This window comes from Myotis daubentonii, chromosome 13, assembly GCF_963259705.1.
Source record: "Myotis daubentonii chromosome 13, mMyoDau2.1, whole genome shotgun sequence".
Classification (NCBI taxonomy): Eukaryota; Metazoa; Chordata; class Mammalia; order Chiroptera; family Vespertilionidae; genus Myotis; species Myotis daubentonii.
This window is the reverse complement of record NC_081852.1, coordinates 25,535,283-25,557,228: the sequence shown is the minus strand read 5'-3', so window position 1 is coordinate 25,557,228 and position 21,946 is coordinate 25,535,283. Positions and strand designations below refer to the sequence as shown.

The window sequence follows — 21,946 nt, the reverse complement described above, 5'->3', positions numbered from 1 at the left end:
TTTCTTTTCATTCCTAATTGAATGCACACTGCCCCTTGACTTCTGCTGATGCTAAGTTGCACTTGTTGGCAAATTTTCAATCTTGCTGATCTCCCCCCCCCCCCACAACTGATTAGTTTTATTTATTTATTCAATCTTTAAAATTGTGACTTTGGCACACTTGCCTGAGGGTAAGAGAGCACACACAATTAAATACATTAAAGGAAATATAAAAACATGGTGATTACATAATTCATCAGTTTTAAGTAGTATAAAAAGGTGTTGGCCTAAAACCTTAACGCCGAGGAAAGGGTAATTTTAAGAGTTTCAAACCATTTAAATTATTTTATTTTCTACTGAATTTTATTTTTTATATAGACAGGATGGAATATAATAATATTTACTTTTTATGGTGAGGCACCTTTCACAAAGTATAACAACTTCCACAATTAGCACTAGGCATAAGGACACTAGAGAAACAACTGATAGAGTATTTATAGGAGTGCCCTAGGTGACCCACGTACATTTTAATATTCTTGGGGTTATATCATTTTTATTCTATTGCTAAACGGGTACATTAATAAGTTAAGGTGTCTGAAAAGTGATCTGCAACAGTATGTTAATTAGATAGTTCTGCCATGTTTTGCTATCATTTTTCCATTTAATAATGATAGCGTTGGAAGGTTATGCTGGCTTCATTTTCATGTGACTGAATGATAACCTGAAGGTCCCTAATCTAGGCCAGGTCTTGAAGCTCAGCTCTGGTAGAACAATGTGCAGCATACAGTATATCTGATTACTATCTCAAGTCATCACTGTTCACTTGGATTATTTTCTCTTCTAAGCAGTATCGAAAAGTGACTGAACATATGGGAATCTTTACTTTGTTCCTTTGCTAAAATGAAACTGTGGATACAGCACTCAGATCTTAATCTCAACAGAAAACTCCTCCTCCTATTTTACCAAAAATATGGAATCCATCAGCAAGAAATTCTTCAATTTCCTATTTATCTGTATCTAAGTGTATTCATAGCTTTATTTATCTTTATACTGGCTCAGAAGAGGGTTTTGTTTTGTTTTCTGGTTTTTTTTGTTGTTGTTTTTTTTTTTTAAACCAAACCTAGTCTTTCTATCTGTTTTCCCAATTCCATTCTTAACACTTTATTCTGTGAGTTATATTTCTAATTTTTCATAGATTCATTCTTTTCTAGCTTCTTCTGGTCTTTACCTAATACTTTTTCAATTATTGCCATGTTAAAAAGTACATAAATAAAAATGTTAACAAAACAAAGGAAAAATAAGGAAAAGAAACTTTGAGTAATTCCGTCTACTCCTTAAAAATCTTTCTCCCTCTCTCTTCATTCTCTTACTCTTTATTTCTTCTTCCTTCCAGCTACAAACTGTTGGAAAATTTAGTCTATTTTACCATCTTTGCTCGGTTACTGTATCATAAGCATTCAGCCCAATATGGTCTAATTTTTGCCTACATCATATTACTAATACTGTTTTTGGAAAAGTATATGAAGTTCCAATATGCACTTTGAAGGAACAGCAGCCAATGTCTATAAATAATGCAGAAATTTTATGTTGATCAGCCTTAATCACTCAAAAATATCCAGAAACCATATAGTCTAGTGGAAAATATGCATAAAAGCAGATAATTACAACATATGTGAGTACTGCTGTGATTTGGGTAATCATAGATGGATACGATAGAAATTGCTATCCATTCTCTCTTCACAGAAACAAAACCGATTTAATCGGAGAAAGCAATGTGCCCAGATTAAAACACAAACAAATTTTACATTTTGCAGCATCCCTTGCAGTTAAGTCTAGCTATACAATTAAGTTCTAGAGAATAATATTCAAAAAAAAATCACTAGGAAGAAACTTAAAAAGATGTAACAAATGCTTGTTTCTGTTTATCTGTCTGGAATATCAAAACCATAGTAGAGCTAGAGAAGCCATATTTCGACTTTGATCAAAATGAAAGCCAGAAACCAAGGACAATAAAGCAAACAGAGAAAAACGCCTGATTCCCTGATGACTTTGTGAGGCTGCCATTACAGTCCTGGTTACCCATTCTCAGATTTTATGGAGATAGTAAACGCCTGATATGTTTAAACTGCCACAACCAAAGTCTCTGTATCTCCTACATTAGAATCCCTTGCATGTAGAAAAGTTTTCTGGATCTCCTTCTGAGTTATACTTTGTTTTATTCACTAATTTCACTGGATGGTCCCATCTATTTCTCCTTCATACTTCTCTCCTGAGTTTCATAGCCACATAGCCATTTTCCTAGACCTTTGTCTTAGAATGCCCCTTAATCACTCAAATTTAATAAGCAAAACCTGAATGAATTTCCTAATCTGCTCTTCCTTCTACATATAGCTTTTGGTTAATGGTGCCACTGTTGAGTAATTTACAAATCTCAAAACCTTGGGGTAAATCAATTCTTTCTTCTTCAACCTTAACATTTAATAGATCATTGACTCTAATAACTTCTACCTCAGAAGATTTTTCATGCATGAATATACTGCTCTCCATTCTCACTAATGTTGCCTTAATCTATGTCCTCACTGTTACTCTTAGATTATTTAAAAAAATAATTCCTAAACAGGCCTCTATCTTCCAATCCCTCCCTTGCCTTTTCTAGCTCTCACCACCTTGTCAAAAACAGTTAACTTCCAGCCCTGGCTGGTGTGGCTCAGTTAGTTGGAGTGTAGTCCCTTGTACCAAAGGGTGTTGGGTTTGATTCCTGATAGGGGCACATACCCAAGTTGTGGGTTTGAACCCTCATGGTTCATGCAGGAGGCAACAAATCTTATGTTTCTCTCTCACATCCATGTCTGTCTGTCTATCTGTCTCTCTCTCCCCCCACCCCCTCTTCCTCTCTCTGGAATCAATTTAAGAACATATTTTAAAAGCAGCTAACTTCTAAACAGAGGGATCTGTTTATGCCCATCTCAAACTTAAACTTTTTCCATTCCTCTCAATTGCCTGCAGTGTCAGATTAATGCCACAAATGGTTCTTCTGAAACAGTTCCAATTTTGTTTTCAGGTTCTCTTCTATTCCCCACCCTCCCAGTACACACACCAACAGTACCCAGGACAGTAGTATCTCGGGTTATGTCGGAGATCCCTTCCTGCGGTGTGACATAACCTGATTCTTGCTGTAAGTCAGAACTCACCTACATAAGCACCTACGTCACTCACATGGAGCACAGACACAGCAGGAATGAAGTGAAACAGTAAAAACAATTTAAAAGAAAGATAACAATTCCTGACCTTCACTTGTGGTAAATAAATAATAAAAAACATAAAGCACATAGGTACATACGTTGAAATGATGGAACTTTTGTTTTTATAAATAAAAGGGAGATGGTGACGTAACCATGAAAAGATGTATCTCGAGTCCGACGTAACCCGAGGACTGCCTGTATAACTGTTTCCAGTCACATCAGACCTTTTGTGTTTCTATAAAATTCCTTATTTCCTTTTCTTTCAATTGTTCCATGTACCTTGGACTCTCTTTTCCTCTCCTTTCCCCATAAATATACATTTGATTTTTCTTTTTAATCAAGGTCCAGTTTAATTAGTCAAGCCTCTTTTGGGGCATTCTCTTGCCCACTTGCCAAATCAATGGGATTATTTCCTCACACCTTACTATGTGCTTTTGGGTAAACTACTGTTATATAGTTTATTATATTGTTTTGGAGTCATTTTTGTACATCTGAGTGTTTTATATGTGCATCTTTGAGTATTTTGAAGGAGGTACCATCTATTCATAGTTTCATCCCCCAGATGGTCTACGGTGCTGGGGTTTTGGACTAATCACACTTTGGTTTCCTAGTAATTAAAACATGTAATTTCAGGATAAGTGCTTGCAGATATAAAAAGGATGAGAAAAATAATTTTAATGACATTTTCTATTATGAGAATGGTTTTAAAATTCTTCTGCTCTAAATTCATCTTCTTTACCCTATATCCTAATACCTTAGCCTAGACCCAGAAATCAGTCTACTCATTAACCCCAGAAATGCATTCCACTTACTTCTTCTTAACCAAATATATTTTCTAAAACTAGGATTTCATGAACCTGATTCTGGAATGCAAACTTTATTTAGTGATCTTTGAATCATCTGTAGTTTTGGGTACAATTTTCTGTAATTTTTAATGAGTTTCCTTCCTTTAGAAACATGCTTGTTATTTTTCAGATTTTATGGGGGGAAAAAGGGTGACTAAGATAAGATCTTCTCAATTTAAAGGAAAAAAAGAAAAATAACAAGACTAGAACTCAGGGTCACGGAGAGATGGAAGAAGTGTGCTTTGGCACGCACAAATGAAATGTATTTTCAAAGCTTTCCAGGATCGACCTGCAAGCAGATGGCAGTAAAGCATGTAAGAGGGGGCATGCTCCTATTTTGAGATTTATTTTTTTTTTTCTAATGGGAAATTATGGGCGAAATGATGACAAATAGTTTTGGATTTGCAATGCTATTTCTCATTTTATATAACAACTCAGCTTTTAAATTGTAAATCATGAATTCTAAATGGCTCATGCCTCATCTTTCTGTAAAATATGTAAAGTTCATGAATTTGAATCATCATATCAAACAGGAAGGAATACAAACTCAATCCCTATACCTGATGGAAATTATATTTTGGAGGGACAATTAATAGTAATATATTTCAGCAGTAATCTATAGGCTGAACTTCTATCAAGTTTTTTGAAAGCTCAGCTTCAGGCAACATGAAAAATTAGCATATAATTAAATCATAAAATTTACATGGACTATACCATGTGAATGATGGTGAGTGTGTGAAAATAAGAAAAGTAAACAGCAGACTTTGGTGTAAATACTTTTTACACATCTAAAGTATTATAATGTTGAGAAAATGAAGACTAAATGTCTAATACAGAATAAAGATACAATATTTTAAAATGCATATATGTAATAAAATACACATGCTGTGTCTATCTGTGCATGCCTATAAGCATGTATGTATTCATACACACATATTTTCTGTGTGTATAGATTGTGACAATTTAAAATATACTTTCCTTTGAAAACTGAAAGGATACCAATCTTGTATAGGTTGTGTTGATTTATAAATTCTTTTGCAAAATATAAATGTAAAAAAAACCCACCAATTTGTTTACCTTTAATAATAACTACACATAATTTCCAAATTACTCACTTTTGATTTGTGCTCTTCACTTTCATCATACATTCCAAGTTGCCCATCTGAATAGAGAAGGCATAGGTCTTTGAAGGTAAACCCCAATTCTGGCATTTACTAGTATGACCGCTGAGAAGCTATTTAACCTTTCTAAATTTCATTTTTTTCAAGTATTAGAGTAAACGAAACAAGCCAATAAACAATCTAGGAGGCATGCTGTTGTGAAGATAAAATGGGATAAAAGACAGGCAAGAAACAGTCTATGGGGCTTAGTTCCCTGCCCTCTAGTCTTGATGGTAATTCTTTGCTTGCATTTTTGTAACTATGTTCTTTTAAGAATGTTAGCTCACTGCGGGAGAGTCCAAAGTCAGGCTATTGAGGTCCTAAACATTTCAAATTTATAAGTATACTGTTATCATTTTTACAAAATTTGTCTTCATGAATGTAAGTTCCCATAACATTCATGATGTTTCACTTTAACTTAAATTTATAATCTTGTTCCATGTCCTTCTCAAAGTCACTGATAACTGCATCCAATACTGATATAAAATATTTTATTACCGTACCCACTCTAAAGAAATAATATACTGTTATTAAAAATGAGTAGAAAAGTTAGATGTTATTTCTACCATGGTCATTTTATAGCAGACTGAAACTCAGGGTCACCAAAGAATTCATGAAAGTTCATCTAAATCTATAATGTTCTATCATATTCCACTTCTAAAATTATATACGGAAATAAAATCTTTCAAAGCCTGCATTTCTATGTTATGGTGGGAATATAAATTAATCATAAAATTATTTTAACTTGCAATGCCATATGAATTTCATTTTATGAAAATTATAGGGTTTGATTCAGAGTTCTGTCTCTACTCTTTCTGAAGTCTGAAAATCATGCTCTAAGTATTATTTCTCACCCAAGTGTCTTATAAAACCTGATTCATTCTAGTATCTCTGAAGTAAATAAAAATAAGTTGTACCTATGTAGCATATCTTTAAGAAATCTGGCAAGATTTCTCACTAGTTTACATGCAACTTTTTACACTCCAATTGAGTTGTTAACCTACATGGACATGTAAGCTTTGGTGGAATAAGGAGGTTTTAAGCATCTTCTACAATATGATATTAGTTCTGGGCAGTACTCACAGCTGACATGATGAGCTCTCCCCCCAGGCTCTGGATCTCAGCTTTAACTTGGCTGCAGATTTTAAGTTGGTGAGAGTAGAATTTGATCTGTTCTAGATAAGCCAGCAAGTCCTGTTTGCATGACGGATCTGGACACTAAATATGCATAAAAGATAAAAGTGAAAATAGCAAAATTAATAATAACTAGATCAAAGTGAGGAAATATTGACATTTCAAGTGACTTATAAGCAATTTTATTTTCATTGAGCTCTAATTCTCAGACGAAGGCCATGCTTCCTCCATTAGAGGAGTTTATTCATGTTTTGACCTTAATTACTCCAGCACAGACAAAAGAAAGATTAAAGAAATATCCAAACATGAAGAGGTACATAAAATAATGCATTTAATTTATGATAAGGTTAGAAGTGTTCAGATTATTTGTTTTAGGTAAATCCAAGATAAATGCAATTATTCCTTTAACCTAGAGTTGCAATTAGAACACTCTTCTGAACTCATAATTCTGCATTGTCTGTGCTTTGTTATTTACATGAGCATAAAAAATCATCTGCAACAAACTATATATTATGTTCTCTTAATTTCAGCATTTAATGCTCTTAGCTATTACAAGCAAAAGAAATCATTCCACCTTAGATAACAGCTGTGGATCTACCTGGAGCTAAGAAACAGAAGGCATGCATCCATGTTTTATAGATGTGCTAAATTTCTTTACCTATGTTATATTCACTTCTGTAAGGAACTATCTGGAATACAGCTTTGAGCTTCATCATAACATAAATATCTATGGTCTGTGTTTAATCTTTGTGTTCTTTCTTCTATGTAATTAAAATAGGTTTTTAAAATTCCCAATAACTTAATTCTAATTCAAATGCATTTTCATAAGGATGCTGAAATATGGAGAGTAATTTTATGTAAAGATATTCATTGCAGCATTACTTATAATAGCAAAATTTGAAAATAACTTAAATGTCCTAAAAGAGTGGAAAGATTAAAGGTGAATGCTCTTCATATAATGTGATATTACATAGTCTACAAGAAAATAATATTTTCAAAGGATGTGGAAAATGTTTTGGGAAAGTGAAAAAAAAAACAGTATTTAAAATATAATATGTTGTTTAATTAAATGGTATAAAACAAAATGGTTGCATTATGTTTAAAATATACACTACTGATAAACTAAAATGCAAAATCCTATACAATAAAAGCCTACTATGCAAATTGACTGAACAGCAGAACAACTGGTGGAATGACCGGTCGCTATGATGTGCACTGACCACCAGGGGGCAGACGCTCCATGCAGGAGATGCCCCCATTCCACAGGTCCCAGGCCAGCCAAGGTGGGTGCCAGCAGGGGCCCCCTGATCACCCCGCCGGTCACCCCACAGATTGGCCCTGATCGCCGGCCAAGCCTGGGGACCCTACCCATGCATGAATTTCATTCACCAAGCCTCTAGTAAAATATAAGATAGGATAAAAGATCAGAAAGCCTTCCTGGAATTTCTGCTTTTACCTAGTAGTCAATAAGCTGGAGTGCTGCCAGAAAATACCTGAGAATCCCTTTTATATTTGCTGAATAGACTACTCTACATAGCTCTGGAATGTGTGGACAAGATGAAAACATGGGAACCTTGAATAAAAGTTAATCAACAAATGTAGCAAAAAAATAAACTCTTCTGCATAAATGCTATCAATCTGCTAGATAGGCATGGACATATGAAACATGTGTTAACCAGCCAGGGCTACCACCAGACAAGATGAGAGAGATCTTGATTTTAACTGTGTTTTTAAAATTTTAAATGAGGAAGTAAGAGTAATCCCCCAAATCTCACAGAAAGGGTTAAATTATAACTAATTAAGGAAAGGGACAAGAAAAAGTGAGAGACAGAGACAGAAAAAGAGAGAGATATGAAGGGGAGGAGGAAGAAGAAGAGGATAGGTTGCAAGTGTACAATTCTATGATACATCACTTATATATTGCATTGTGTGCCCATCACCAAAATTCAAATCCTCTTCTGCCATCATATATTTGACTCCCTTTACTCTGTAGTTCCTCTCAGCCCTATTCCCTTTGGTAACCAGCATACTGTTGTCTGTGTCTATGAATTTTTGTTTCTTTGTTTTCCTTACTTGTTCTTGTTGCTTTCAGTTTTTTATATCCCACATCTGAGTGAAATCATATGGTTCTTGATTTTTTCTGTCTAACTTATTTTGCTTATCATGATTGGATAAAGAAGATGTGGTACATATTTACAATGGAATACTACTCAGTCATAAGAAAATATTAAATACTGCCATTTGCAACAACATGGATTGATCTTGAGAATATGGTGTATTCTCAGATCTAATTATTGCCCTTTTGCACATTTGCAAACTAAGTTTTGATAGAGCATATAAATCATCTAAAGATAATTTGAATTTTGTATTCTGTTTCATTCCCTGCATTAAATCTCTTCTACATGACATTCATTGAAAACACCATTTTCTTTGTTCTCATTGAGTAACAGCCTTATCTATTTTTTGTTCTTATGGATGAACTCAATGAAAATCTCTGACATGTAGTGTTTTATTTGCCATATACTGTTCCAGGTACTTTGCCTATGCTAACTATTTTTAATAATCACACAACTACATGAGGTATGGTCTCTCATTATCCCCACTTAGCAAAGAAGGAAACTGAGGCACAGATATATTAATTGATTGCCCAATTTATAAATGGTAGAGCTGGTATTCAAACTGACATCATCTGGCTATACTTACCTACCTCTATAATCTAGGAACAGTATTAGTCTTCTTACCAGTTTTATCTTATACTAGAGGCCTGATGCATGAAAATTCGTGCACTCAGCCCAGCCTGCGTCCTCTCACAGTCCGGGAGTCCTTGCCTGTGGGAGGTGACCAGGTGGGCCAATCAGGGGACTGCACTGGCTGCAAGCGGCCGGCTCCACCCCCCACTGACCTGTCGTTCCTCCATTCGGTTGATTTGCATATTACTCTTTTATTATATAGGATAGTAAACAGTAAATTGCCACCCTGATTTATAAATTGATTCTTAAATGGACACTCTTACCTATAGGATTTTTTTCTTAAAGACCAGCACCACTATATCACAGATGATAAAATTGAACTTGCAAATTAATAATTAGACCCTTAACCAATTACCAATGTTGCCACCACCAAGAAAAACATACAATCTCTCTCAAGGGATTCTTTCAAAGCCATACTCAAAGAGTTTAGGATTCTGTTAAGAAAGATTCAAATGAGCAGAAAATGTGAAGTTGAACTTTTGAAATTAAAAGTTGCCTGAGCTAGCTTTACCCTTTACTTCCAGAATTAATGAAAATCTTGCTTACATCTAACAATGCTAGTCAGATTTATAACTGAAGGACTAAACGTATACTAATTGGTCAATTCTATAATGCAAAATTTATTACAGCCTTCTTCCTATTGACATTTGGAAAGCTTTTCTGATTGGTTTTGACCACCTAAAAGCATAATCAGGAGAATGAATCATTCCCACTCGAAGAATGCTCCTCTAATGGATATAAAAGAGATGGTATGTACACAATGGGATATTACTCAGCCATAAAAAAGAACAAAACCTCTCCATGTGTGCCGGGGTCCAACCCCAGCGGGTCCAGGGGTTCCCCAAAGGTGTGGACGGAGTCGGCGAAGAAGGAATGACATGGAGACAGCGTTCAGTTGATCAGCAACCTAGCCAGGATCTCTAGCCCGGATCTCCAGCCAAGTTCTGGTCTGGATTTCCAGAGAGGTTCTGCTTCGGATTTCCAGCGAGGTTCTGTAGCCATGTTCCCTCGCTAGGTTCTCCAGCCAGGTTCTGTCCAGGCTCTCCAGTCAGGTTCAGTGTCCAGGTTCCAGTCAGGTTCTCCTGCCAATCTCTGTAGTCAGGTTCAGTCCAGGATCCCTTGCCATGTTCTCCTGCTAGGCTCTGTCTCTAGGCTCCGAGGCCAGTCCCTCTCCAGGATCCTCCGGCATGCTCTCTCCAGCAAAGTTCTTCTGTCTCTAGGCTCCGTGTAGGTTCTGTCTTCTTGATTCTGTTCTAAGTTCTGAGTGTTTCTGTCTTGTTACAACTGTATTTATACCAGTTGATTCAATCCTATCAATCTCTATTACAAAGGTTAGGGCGTTTCTTATCTCCATTCCAGGGAGAAAAGATTATGTAGTTTAAGCATGATTGTTCGTAGTTAAAGGGATTAATTACCCGCCTGGCACTTAGTTGAGGGGTTTTATTCCCTCCCTAACTTCAGGGGAAAATCCCTACCTGGGGATTCAACCTTTCTCGGAGAGGTGACTTTGGTTAAAACACAGCGCCAAGAAGGTGAGCAAACATATTAAGAACCGTATGCCATATATGCCAGGTCCCTTGAAACAGCAAGGATGGACCGGTTCCCGGCACATGTGCAACAATATAGATCAACCTAGAGAGTATTATGCTAAGTGACATAAGTCAGGCAAAGACAAATACCATATGATTGCACTTATATGTGGAATCTACAAAAAGAAAAAAAAGAAAAGTAAAACTCATAGATGCAGAGAACAAACTGATGGTTGTCAGGAGGGAGGGGGGTTGGGGCCATGGATGAAAAAGGGGAAGGGACTAGATGTGCAAATTGCCAGTCACGGGGATGTAAACAGCACAGGGAATAGAGTCAATAATATTGCAATTATGTATGATGTCAGGTGGGTACTAGGCTTATCAGGGTGACCTTCTCATATAAGTTATATAAATGTGTAATTATGATGTACACCTAGAACTAATATACTATTGTATGTCAACTATAATTGAAAAATTAAAAAAAATATTTTTAAAAATGTTCCTATTTGCCAAACCTCCTTTATTATAGTCAAATAATCTTTCCCCTCATTTTTTTTATATGATGGTGATAAAAAAAAAGTTTGAGCCTTATATTTGTAAAACATTCTTGGCCTTGACTTTAAAAAAATAAAATTTTCATAAAATAACTTTTAAAGGAACTCTGCTCAGGATTTCAAGACAAATCCAGGGGTAGACTATCATAACAGTGTGGGTATCCCCAGTTTATTAAGATCGGAGATGTTGACCAGGACATCTGGTTAGCTTTTTAATGCATGGATATATATTTTTTCTAAATGTATAACTACTAAGACTCTCACTGCAGGCAAGCAGATGGCATGCCAGCCTAAGTGGGTTTCTCATGCTAAACCAGCTTTCACTCTTCTAGCAAGATGCTGGGTCCCAATGCAGAATACTTCATTTAGGAGTGAGAAGAAAAGCAAAACACATTTATTACCTTTCAGTTTCAATTTTAAGAGTGAATTAGAAAAGTGAATACTTTAAAGACCGTTATTCTAAAGCTCAGCTATTTTTTGCCACAATAGAATATAAACTTTATTTTAAAAACACAATGACTTTTGCAATTACAGACAACAGTTTAATTTCTGCTAAACTGGCAAAGTTTGCTAACAAAAAGTATGAGGTGTCACTGTGAACTGCTAGAATAGAAATTTTGAGTAACCAGTGATAACAAGAACAGTGTGTCCAGGACCTTTCCCTCCACAGGATGGACTCATTTCCCTACCAGTGCTCCAGCCCAGAGGCTGTCTATAGGACCAGCACCACTATATCATAGCTGATAAAATTGAACCTTCCTCAGGGTCACATAGCATCAATTGCCCCATTTATTTCTGCACTTTTATTTTATTTATTTTTTTTAAATATATTTTATTGATTTTTTACAAAGAGGAAGGGAGAGAGATAGAGAGTTAGAAACATCGATGAGAGAGAAACATCGATCAGCTGCCTCCTGCACACCCCACACTGGGAATGTGCCTGCAACCAAGGTACATGCCCTTGACGGGAATCGAACCTGGGACCTTTCAGTCCGCAGGCTGACACTCTATCCACTGAGCCAAACGGGTTTCTGCTATTTCTGCACTTTTAATGTTTTCACCCTTGAATCTATCAACATAAAATCCCTGAAAATAATAACCCTTCTTCAACCCTGTAACCCCATCTCCCTCTCTTGTTACTCGGGAACAGGCCTTCTAACAATTGTCAATGCTAGCCTTTTGGTGTTCTCAGTTTTTGTTCTTGGGTATCATTTCACTCTTACCCTCTTCCTGGATAATAGTATACACTGTCCTGGCTTCAGCTATCACTTACAAAATAAAAAATAATAATAATAATTATCAATCATCCAGTTCAGTCTTCAGAAGTTCCATATACCTATTGCATTTATTCATTTTATTGTCTTATCAACATTTCACATCCAACACATAGAACCCTCAACTATCTCATAATCCATCTTGCCTACGATAAAACTATTTTTCTATTCAATTTACTATCTCAATAAAGAGGGCTTTTCCTCACTCTATCAAATTTGGTTAGTCATCATTTTGAGATGATTTTACATGTAGAAATCTCAGTATACTTTGAACATTTTCCTTCTTTGCTATGTCTATCTTTGCTGCACTTTAGCAAACTGAGGTTTCTAAAACACAGAAGAAAAGCGTATCTATGGAAGGTATAGCTAAAACGAACAGTGGGACTTGCTCTGGCTGGGTGGCTCAGGTGGTTGGAGCATCGTCCCATGTACCAGAAGACTGATTCCAGGTCAGGGCACATACTTAGGTTGTAGGTTTAGTTCCCACAATCAATGTTTCTCTCTTTCTCTCCCTTTGTCCCTAAAATCATTAAAAACATATCCTCAGGTGAAGAAGAAAAATACAGTGGAGCTCTTTTATTATGTCAGAGATAAAGGACAACAGACTCATATGGTCTACACTGACTGCTGACTTGTGAGAGTTATATTTGGAAAACTATGGTCTGACATTTTTTAGTGCACAGACTAAAATTATCTTGAATTTAAGAATTGTTTTCAATTCATTTTCAGTTTCAACTTGTATTGGACATAATATAGAAAACCAGAGGTTTTGGATTCAGTCATTTGGTCACATATTAGCATAGAGTTTGTCTTTAACCATAAATACTAAATACTAAAAAATTAATAAAATATTTATAATGCTTAAAGTAGCTAGACACTGAATATGTGTGTGTGTGTTTGTGTGTGTATGTGTGTATATATATACACACTCAAGAATGTTTAAAACTATTTGTTATTATTTCTTATTTATTTCTCCTCCTTATATCCACAAATACAACATATAATAAGAGAAAATTCTTCATGTTTTAAGAAATAGAGGATAAAAAGTGTAAATAATAATAAGCATCCCAATAAAAGTATATAAGCTATAAATAATATGGAATAGTTACAAAGTCAAAAAGAATAGTGCCCCTTTCCCCCCATGGGAGATAAATATGCATTATAAGGTTGAATAATATGAAACCTGCAAAGTAATACTACATCTCAGTTTGAAATATCAACTAAATATGCCTATACCATAACTAAAAACTGACTTTCCTAACTTTCATGTTAGGCAAAAGGTAACTTTAATAATCTAGATGCTGCCTAGAAAACGGAACTACAGATGAGAGAAACGTAAAGAAAAATACCAACTATATAAATCATCGGTCTCTATAAGCATTATATACCTGTACATTTTAAATCTTCACTTTAGTACTCTAATAATTACTACTTACCTTACAATTTTAGATAGGGTGCCAGAATATATTGTTGACTCAGAAAGTATAACATAATAGAATTCTGAAAAGTATTACTTTTTGAAGAGCAAAAATAAGAAATATAAGGTATTAAGGAAAAATGTTAACATTGGATATTAAATCCAATGGAATATATTTGAAATTCAAAAAATATATTTGATATTTAAAATAATTTGAATATGTGAAACTCAAAATCTTAGTAATAATCAAGTCCTAAGTAATAACAATAATGCACTAAGCTTCCTTGGAATGAATTGTCCACAACTTATGTATTAATTACTGAATAAAATTTAAAAATAATTCAGTAATAAAAAATAATCCAATAGAGTAAAATTTCAACTTTTAAAAATTAACATTGAAGTGGCAGAAAACAATTTCTCGACTTTCACCACATGCATTTGTAGAAAATTCACCTGGTTGGCAATCTGTCGAGCAAGGACATCCATCCTTGATCCTGATTCTGATATCATTTTAGCTGCATAGATCACATCGGTCGTGTGCTTTAATGGTCCTTTGCCCCTTAAAGTAAAAGAATACATGTTAGTTGAAGTGGTTCATGCTAATACACACATACACGCATCCCATAAACACACAGATTTGCACCCCAAAGTACTGGCTATTAGCTTTATATACTTCAGTTTTAGATAGGTCTCAATTAGACTTCAGTATTAAGTAAGACAAAATAAAATAAAGGCCTATTGTATTAAGATGCAAGAAATACTGCCAAGGAGATGGATTACTTTCAATCTTTCTTCCCAGGTATTTCTTATAATAAACCTCAGTCTAAAAATACTCTTAGAATATGTAGATACCTCAAGGCAAACACATTTTTCTAATTCTAGGAGGAAACGTGAGATTTAAAATTTGATATATGTCCAACAGCAATTTGGAACAGACTTTTAGTCTTGTTCTTTCTAATTCTTTTTTTAAGAGTATTTTGGTTAATTGCATTTTGTTTTTAATTACATTATTTCTCCTCCACAATTAATTCATAGTAATAATCATTGAGTATGAACCTGAAGTCATACTATCTTGTACTGTTTACCAAAATCAGATCACTTCTTACTATTTGTCTAGGGAAATCAAGATAAATACCCACTGTGTGCCTCAGTTTCTTTGGTGGTAATAGAAGCATCTACTATATAGAATCAAGCTTTTATTTCTACAAAGTGCTCAGAACATTGCTTTAAACAAAGTAAGCATTTAATACAAGTTATTATTGTTGTAGTTGTTACTTTAAAATAATCTTGATTTCTAATGCCACTGAATCAAAATTGTGTCCATTTAGGGTTTTACAAGGTGGTTAAGAAGAAAGAAGTACACTGCCTACATTTTTGTAGAGGGATGAGATAAGGATATATTTTTCTGATTTCTCTTTCCTCAGAAATAAATGAATGATTGCCTGAACGAATGTAACTGCCCTTCTACCTAAAACCACTCCTCTCTCCTTACTTCCTTATGTCCAATTGCTAATCCTCTACTGAGTGTCAAATACTGGCTGTTCTAACTATTTGGGTTCTATTCCTTATTTTTCAGAGAATGGGACCCTGAAGGAAATGCTATCATAATTGCTTTTATAAATTTTTATTAAATTTATTGGGGTGACAATGGTTAATTAAATTATATAGGTTTCAAATGTATAATCTATAATAATAAAAGGGTAATATGCTAATTAGACTGGACGTCTTCTGGACGTCATTCTGGACATCCTTCCTGATGAAGCCAGGGCCAGAGGGAAACCAGCCCAGGTCCTGGGTGCCAGAGGGAAGCCGGTGCTGGCAGCTGGGAGAAGGAAAGCCTACTCTTGCACAAATTATCATGCATCGGGCCTCTAGTTTTATAATACACCATCTGTATATTATAACATAAGCAGAGGCCCAGTGCATGAAATTTGTGCACTCGGGGAGGGTCTCTCAGCATGGCCTGCTCCCTCTCACAGTCTGGGAGCCCTCGGGGGATGTCTGACTGACAGCTTAGGTTCACTCCCCCCAGGGCAGTCAGACATCCATAGCACTGCCACAGAGGCAGGAGAGGCTCCCGCCACCACCGCTGAGCTCACCAGCTGTGAGCCTGGCTTCTGGCTGAGCAGTGCTCCCCTTGTGAGAGTGCACTGGTCACCAGGTGGCAGCTCCTGTGTTGAGAAGAATAAGGCTGAAAGCAGCTCTCCAACATTCCCCAAGGGATCTCGGATTGCGAGAGGGTGCAGGCCAGGTTGAGGGACCCCACTGGTACACAATCAGGGCCAGGGAGGGACACGGGAGGTTGGCCAGCTGGGGAGGAACTGCAAGAGGCTCCAGGGCGTGTCCAGCCCATCTTGCTCGGTCCTGATCGGCTGGACCCCAGAAGCAAGCTAACCTACCGGTCAGAGCATCTGCCCCCTGGTAGTCAGTGCATGTCATAGCAACTGGTCAACCAGTTGACTATCTGCCCCCTGGTGGTCAGTGCATGTCATAGTGAGCAGTTGAGCAACCTTAGCATATCATTAGCATATTACGCTTTGATTGGTTGAACAGATGACTAGACTACTGGACACTGAGCATATTAGGCTTTTATCACATAGGGTTGTTTTGATGCTTTGTTGGGTGAAGGGAGAGTGATGAGGTGGGCAGGAGTAGTAAACTGGTCAGAGTGAGAAAAGGAAGGTTTTGAGAGGCTAACACCTAGCATAATTAGAAGAGAAAGAGAATGAAACAATCTTTGTTCATGTCTAATTTACACCTTGGACTGGTTCTGAGGGTAGATGCCCTAATGTTAAATCCAATGACTTGTTATTAGAGGAAATTCTTCATTCACTAAGGCGACTATGACTAACGGAAGGGATTCATGCAAAGATAAATGATCAGAGTATTCTCTACTTGAAAACTGAATGCCAAAACGCATGTGCCAAGTAGGCCCATTCATTGCACTTTTTCTGCGGTGCCTCTCAAATTCATTATAAGCAAGTTTCCCTATAAAATGGAACATCATGTCTAGCACAAGGGAAGCCTGGCCTCCGAAGATGGCCATCATCATACTTCTTTTTAAGTCTGCTGACACATGTTGCTTTGTCATTTTTAAAAACATCAACATTAATCAATACAGTATTTGAGTTCTTATCAAATTTATGTATCAGGCGGGGCTAGATGTTATGTACATGGTTATGCTCAAGAAAGGCATTGCATTTCATGATTTCGATGCATCTCCAGAGAAAGTTAAACTTCAATAAAGCTGTCTCAGCTCCCGAAAGGGCAATGCATCAGTGTCCGAGGCCTTAACACAATGGACAAAGGCTGTTTCTAAGGAGAGCAGCTAACACTCTGAGTTTGAACAACAGACAAAGAGTTATATCTAAGGAATGAGGCTAATGTACCTTCCCACTCAAAATAATATATCTCCCCATATAAAATCAGTGGCCCAAGGAGAGGGAAATTACCTCTAGCTTTAAATACACACCTTGTTATGAGACCACTGTCCTAAACACATGGAGAACTTAAAAGTAACGATAATACATTATGACAGATGGCAATTATTCCCTTCCCCGTGTTCCTAATTAAATGTATTGCCTGGCAAGCTTCCTACTGAATGCCACACAAAACTCACATTTTACAAATGATTCCATATCATGCCGGGCTTCCAGAGGAAGCTGCAATTACTGAAACTGTGATAAATTTTTTAACATCCTCAGCCTGAAATGTGCTATGTAATGAAGGCTTTTTAAAATCAGGAAATACATTCAAAGGTTGTTTGCTGCCTTCATTTTCATAATGGGTTCTCAGGATCTCCTGTCAGCAAATTGTGTCTTAAATCATTGAGCCTGGATCCTACAGAGAAAGACACCCAGAAGAGGAGGGGGTAGACTTTGGAAATATTTTAAAGGAACCAGAGGCCAGAAATCCTTAATAATATATTTCCCCCAGAAGGAGGGCAGATGAGACTCTGGACTAGAGTTGGCCAATTAATCATTAAATTATAGGTTACAGCCGTGGGCAAACTACGGCCTGCGGGCTGGATCCGGCCCGTTTGAAATGAATAAAACTAAAAAAAAAAAAAAAGACCATACCCTTTTATGTAATGATGTTTACTTTGAATTTATATTAGTTCACACAAACACTCCATCCATGCTTTTGTTCCGGCCCTCCGGTCCAGTTTAAGAACCCATTGTGACCCTCGAGTCAAAAAGTTTGCCCACCCCTGGTTAGAAGGTATAATGGGAAGGGCTGCAATCACCCAGTGATGTTCACGCCATCGAAAACTTTATTAATGCGAGTGAAAGCGGCTGAAACGTTATTTGTGCAACATACAGCTTTGAGTTATGTTTGACACTGCCCCAATCTTGATTCTCATTTCTTTCCCTGTCCTCACCCCATTTCTGGCACCCACCCCTCCCTTCTTTCTCTTAATTAGCATAAGTAATAACAAGATGATACAGCTGCTCAGTAACAACTCAACCAACTGGAAAATTGCTTTAATATTAGAAAATATCAAATAGTTTCATGGACCGACTTTGTCTTTTAGGGCTTGAGAATAATTTTGAAATAATTGGTATTTTCTGCTACTAATTAAAAATAAAACAAAAAGGTTAATTACATCTTTTGTAGTCCCTAAATCTTTGATAACATATTATCCCTCATTTCAAGACCAGAATATTCCCTTTAATTCTCTTTTCCTTTGATATTTATATATAAATGCCATGACATTGTGAAAAGCTTAATAGATGAAAACAATGATAGCATATATTTTGCTACATAATAGTTAACACATTTAGCATTTGCTATGTGCTAGGCAGCATTTTCTACACAAACTAATTTGATCATTATCATGACCCTATGATTTTTAAATTATTATTATCCTCATCACACAGATGAGGAAACTGAGGAACAAAGACGTTAAATTTATATTTTATCAAGTTCAACAGCTTTTAAGTATTGGGGATAGGATTTGAATTCAGGGGAACTGATTATCGAATCTGCTCTCAATAACTATCCTATATGTCTTTCAATAAAACACATAAAGATCAAATTATATTATTTTAAAACATCTCCTTAAGACATGATGAGAGTTACCATGAAAGCAACAGAGGGCAAACATGAGGGTTAGATATAGGTGCTGGGTGTTCAGGAGGTCCACCATAGTGACTTCATTCACACAACAGCTTCAAGGAACACGACCTAAGTTTGTCCCAGTTTCCCCAAAATATGCATGTGCTACATGACATAGACTTCTAGAATCTGGCAAATGGTTGAAATAAGATCAATAGTTGGCTTTCCTGAGATTTTTCTCATAAGATATTATTTTTCATTATGATTTTCCCAGGTGCCTTTCCCCCCTCTTCCTTTCTCCCTAGATATAATCACTAGACTCAAATTCAGCCTTTACAAACACCTTATCAGAGATTGCACTTTGATGTTTATTTCTAATACAATAAATAAAACTTTTTCTCTGAGAATCTTAGACATTTGTTTTATTTAATCCTAACAATTAAGTTTAGTGCTGCAATAAAGTAGAGTGAAGTAAATATGGACTTGGGAAATACATTGTGTCTGTATCCGAGCACTAACACTTGTTAGCCATGTGGCCTTTGGTAATGACTCAGTTGGTCTGAGCTTTTTACCTCGTCATTAAAATGATGACACTTGCCACATGGGAAGGACACATACAAATCACATATTTAAGACAATGTTGGGCACATATTAGGTATTCAGTAGATGTTTATTTTTTCTTTCCCTAGCCCTTTACAAGTAATGATGTTTTATTTAGTGACTAATGATATTTTATTTATTTTATAGGTGACTTTTTAAATTTCTATGTAATAATTATAGCACTTTCCAGATAATATGGACTGGCTTGATTATATTGAATTTCTTCTTACACCTCAATATCCTTTTACTAAGAAAAAAAAAAATACAAAACTAGAGCCCCAGTGCATGAAATTCGTGCACAGGTGTGTTCCCCAGGTATGGTCAGTGATCAGAGCCTATCGGGGCCATCACACCCAGTCCTGATCAGGGCCAGGCAGCTGGGGTCTTGGAGCCTGCCAGCTGCCGGACAGGGGGGAAGGGCCACAGGAGGTTTACTGGCTGGGGGGAGGGACTGGGGACGGTTGGCTGGCTGTGGGAGGTTGGCTGTGGGAGCACACTGACCACCAGGGGGCAGCTCCTGCATTGAGCGTCTGCCCCCTGGTGGTCAGTGCATGTCATAGCGACTGGTCGACTAGTCGTTCAGTCATTAGGTCGTAATGGTCACTTAGGCTTTTATATATATAGATATTTACACCTATAAACTGTGTGTGTGTATGTGTGCATAGTCATTGTTAAGATTATTCTTTAACTCTTGCCGTAACCGGTTTGGCTCAGTGGATAGAGCGTCAGCCTGCGGACTGAAAGGTCCCAGGTTTGATTCCGGTCAAGGGCATGTACCTTGGTTGCAGGCACATCCCCAGTAGGGGGTGTGCAGGAGGCAGCTGATCAATGTTTCTCTCTCATCGATGTTTCTAACTCTCTATCCCTCTCCCTTCCTTTCTGTAAAAAATCAATCAAATATATTTTTTAAAAAAAGATTATTCTTTAACTCCTTATAAAAAATTGATTTACATTTAATGGACAGATTTTTTGGTAGTATGATTTTCCCAAGATTTATAACTTAGTTCTACAGTTCTCTTACTTGTAATTCTGACATTAAATACAAAAGAAAAAAACTAATTATCATGAAGCAACTGAAAATGATGAGATAAATAGAGGAAATAGACTCAAGCCAAGACACACTGTTCTTCTACTATTAAAACATGAATTTTTAATTAGGCAACTTTTTCCCCTTGGATGTTATTTTGTCTTATAAAGTATCATTCTCAAGTTTTGAGCACCCTATAAAATTCCTTAGAAAATCAGCTAGTGAGTAAACAGCTAACTTCCTGAGTAATTAGAAGAAACACTGAGATTCAAGTCTAAAAGAAATGTCCCATGAAAAAGGGATATATGTCTTCATATATATGTATATATTCATATATATTCATTTCTGCTTTTCTTATTTCATATTATTCAGAGTAGCCTAACAACATCAAAATATCTTAGTCCTTATCCCAGTGAAGAATATTCCTCTTTTATATCATTAGCAAGGTGTACTGTGGGTGATGGGCTACACACCACATAGCCATTTAAGAACCCAGGCACCTTCTATTACAAGATAACCTACTTTTTAAGGCATCACGACCCATGGATGGATTCATTTCATTCAGACATCTGACACAGGAAAAGATTGAGGATATCAGAGGAGACTTTAGGGATCAGGATAAGAATTAGGAAACCTGCCCTAACCGGTTTGGCTCATGGATAGAGCGTCAGCCTGTGGACTGAAGGATCCCAGGTTCGATTCTAGTCAAGGGCATGTACCTTGGTTGCAGGCACATCCCCAGTAGGTGGTGCTCAGGAGGCAGCTGATTGATGTTTCACTCTCATTGATGTTTCTAACTCACTATCCCTCTCCCTCTCTGTAAAAAAAATAATAATGATAATAATCAAAAAAATAAAATAAAAAATAATTAGGAAACATTACTCTGACCAATATTTTAAAATCCAGACACATAGACCCATGCAACTGCAAAGAAAGCTGGAAATGCATTTCATTTGGGCACAGGGAGAAAAGAAAACAAGGCTTTCTGAATTTTATAGCATTTCTGTGCATACTACCAGGGGTGCTACAATACTGTGTTTTATTTTAGCAACAAAATCTGAGTAGGTGGGACAATTTGGGAAGGTACCAAGGCTCTTCACCAATACAGCTGAAATTATAAGACCTACACTCTGCTTGGGCAGAAAACCAATTCTGGTTTTGGTTTAAAATTGTTAAAATGTATATGGTCTATTATTAAAACTAAAAATGACATACATCTACTTTGTACACAGTGATAATAGTCTTCCATGTTCAGTGTTGTATTTATGAAAAAAGGATAGGGCTGATTTTAGAGATCTTTTTGGTGATCAGCCTGAGGAGAATACTTTTAAAGTTAATAATATTATTATTGCTGCTGTTGATGTTATTATTGTTTGT

The 21,946-nt window shown here is 36.3% G+C and overlaps 1 protein-coding gene across 1 annotated transcript in view; it reads right to left on the bottom strand.

Moving 5' to 3' along the window:
* Positions 1-21,946, bottom strand: part of CTNNA3 (catenin alpha 3) — a 1,315,594-nt gene that overhangs the window by 54,733 nt on the left and 1,238,915 nt on the right. Inside the window, exons 16-17 of the mRNA XM_059662570.1 lie at positions 14,338-14,443; positions 6,310-6,444 (exon numbers count right to left, since the gene is read on the bottom strand). Coding sequence (XP_059518553.1) covers positions 6,310-6,444; positions 14,338-14,443 — 241 coding nt within the window. The remainder of the gene's footprint in view (positions 1-6,309; positions 6,445-14,337; positions 14,444-21,946) is intronic.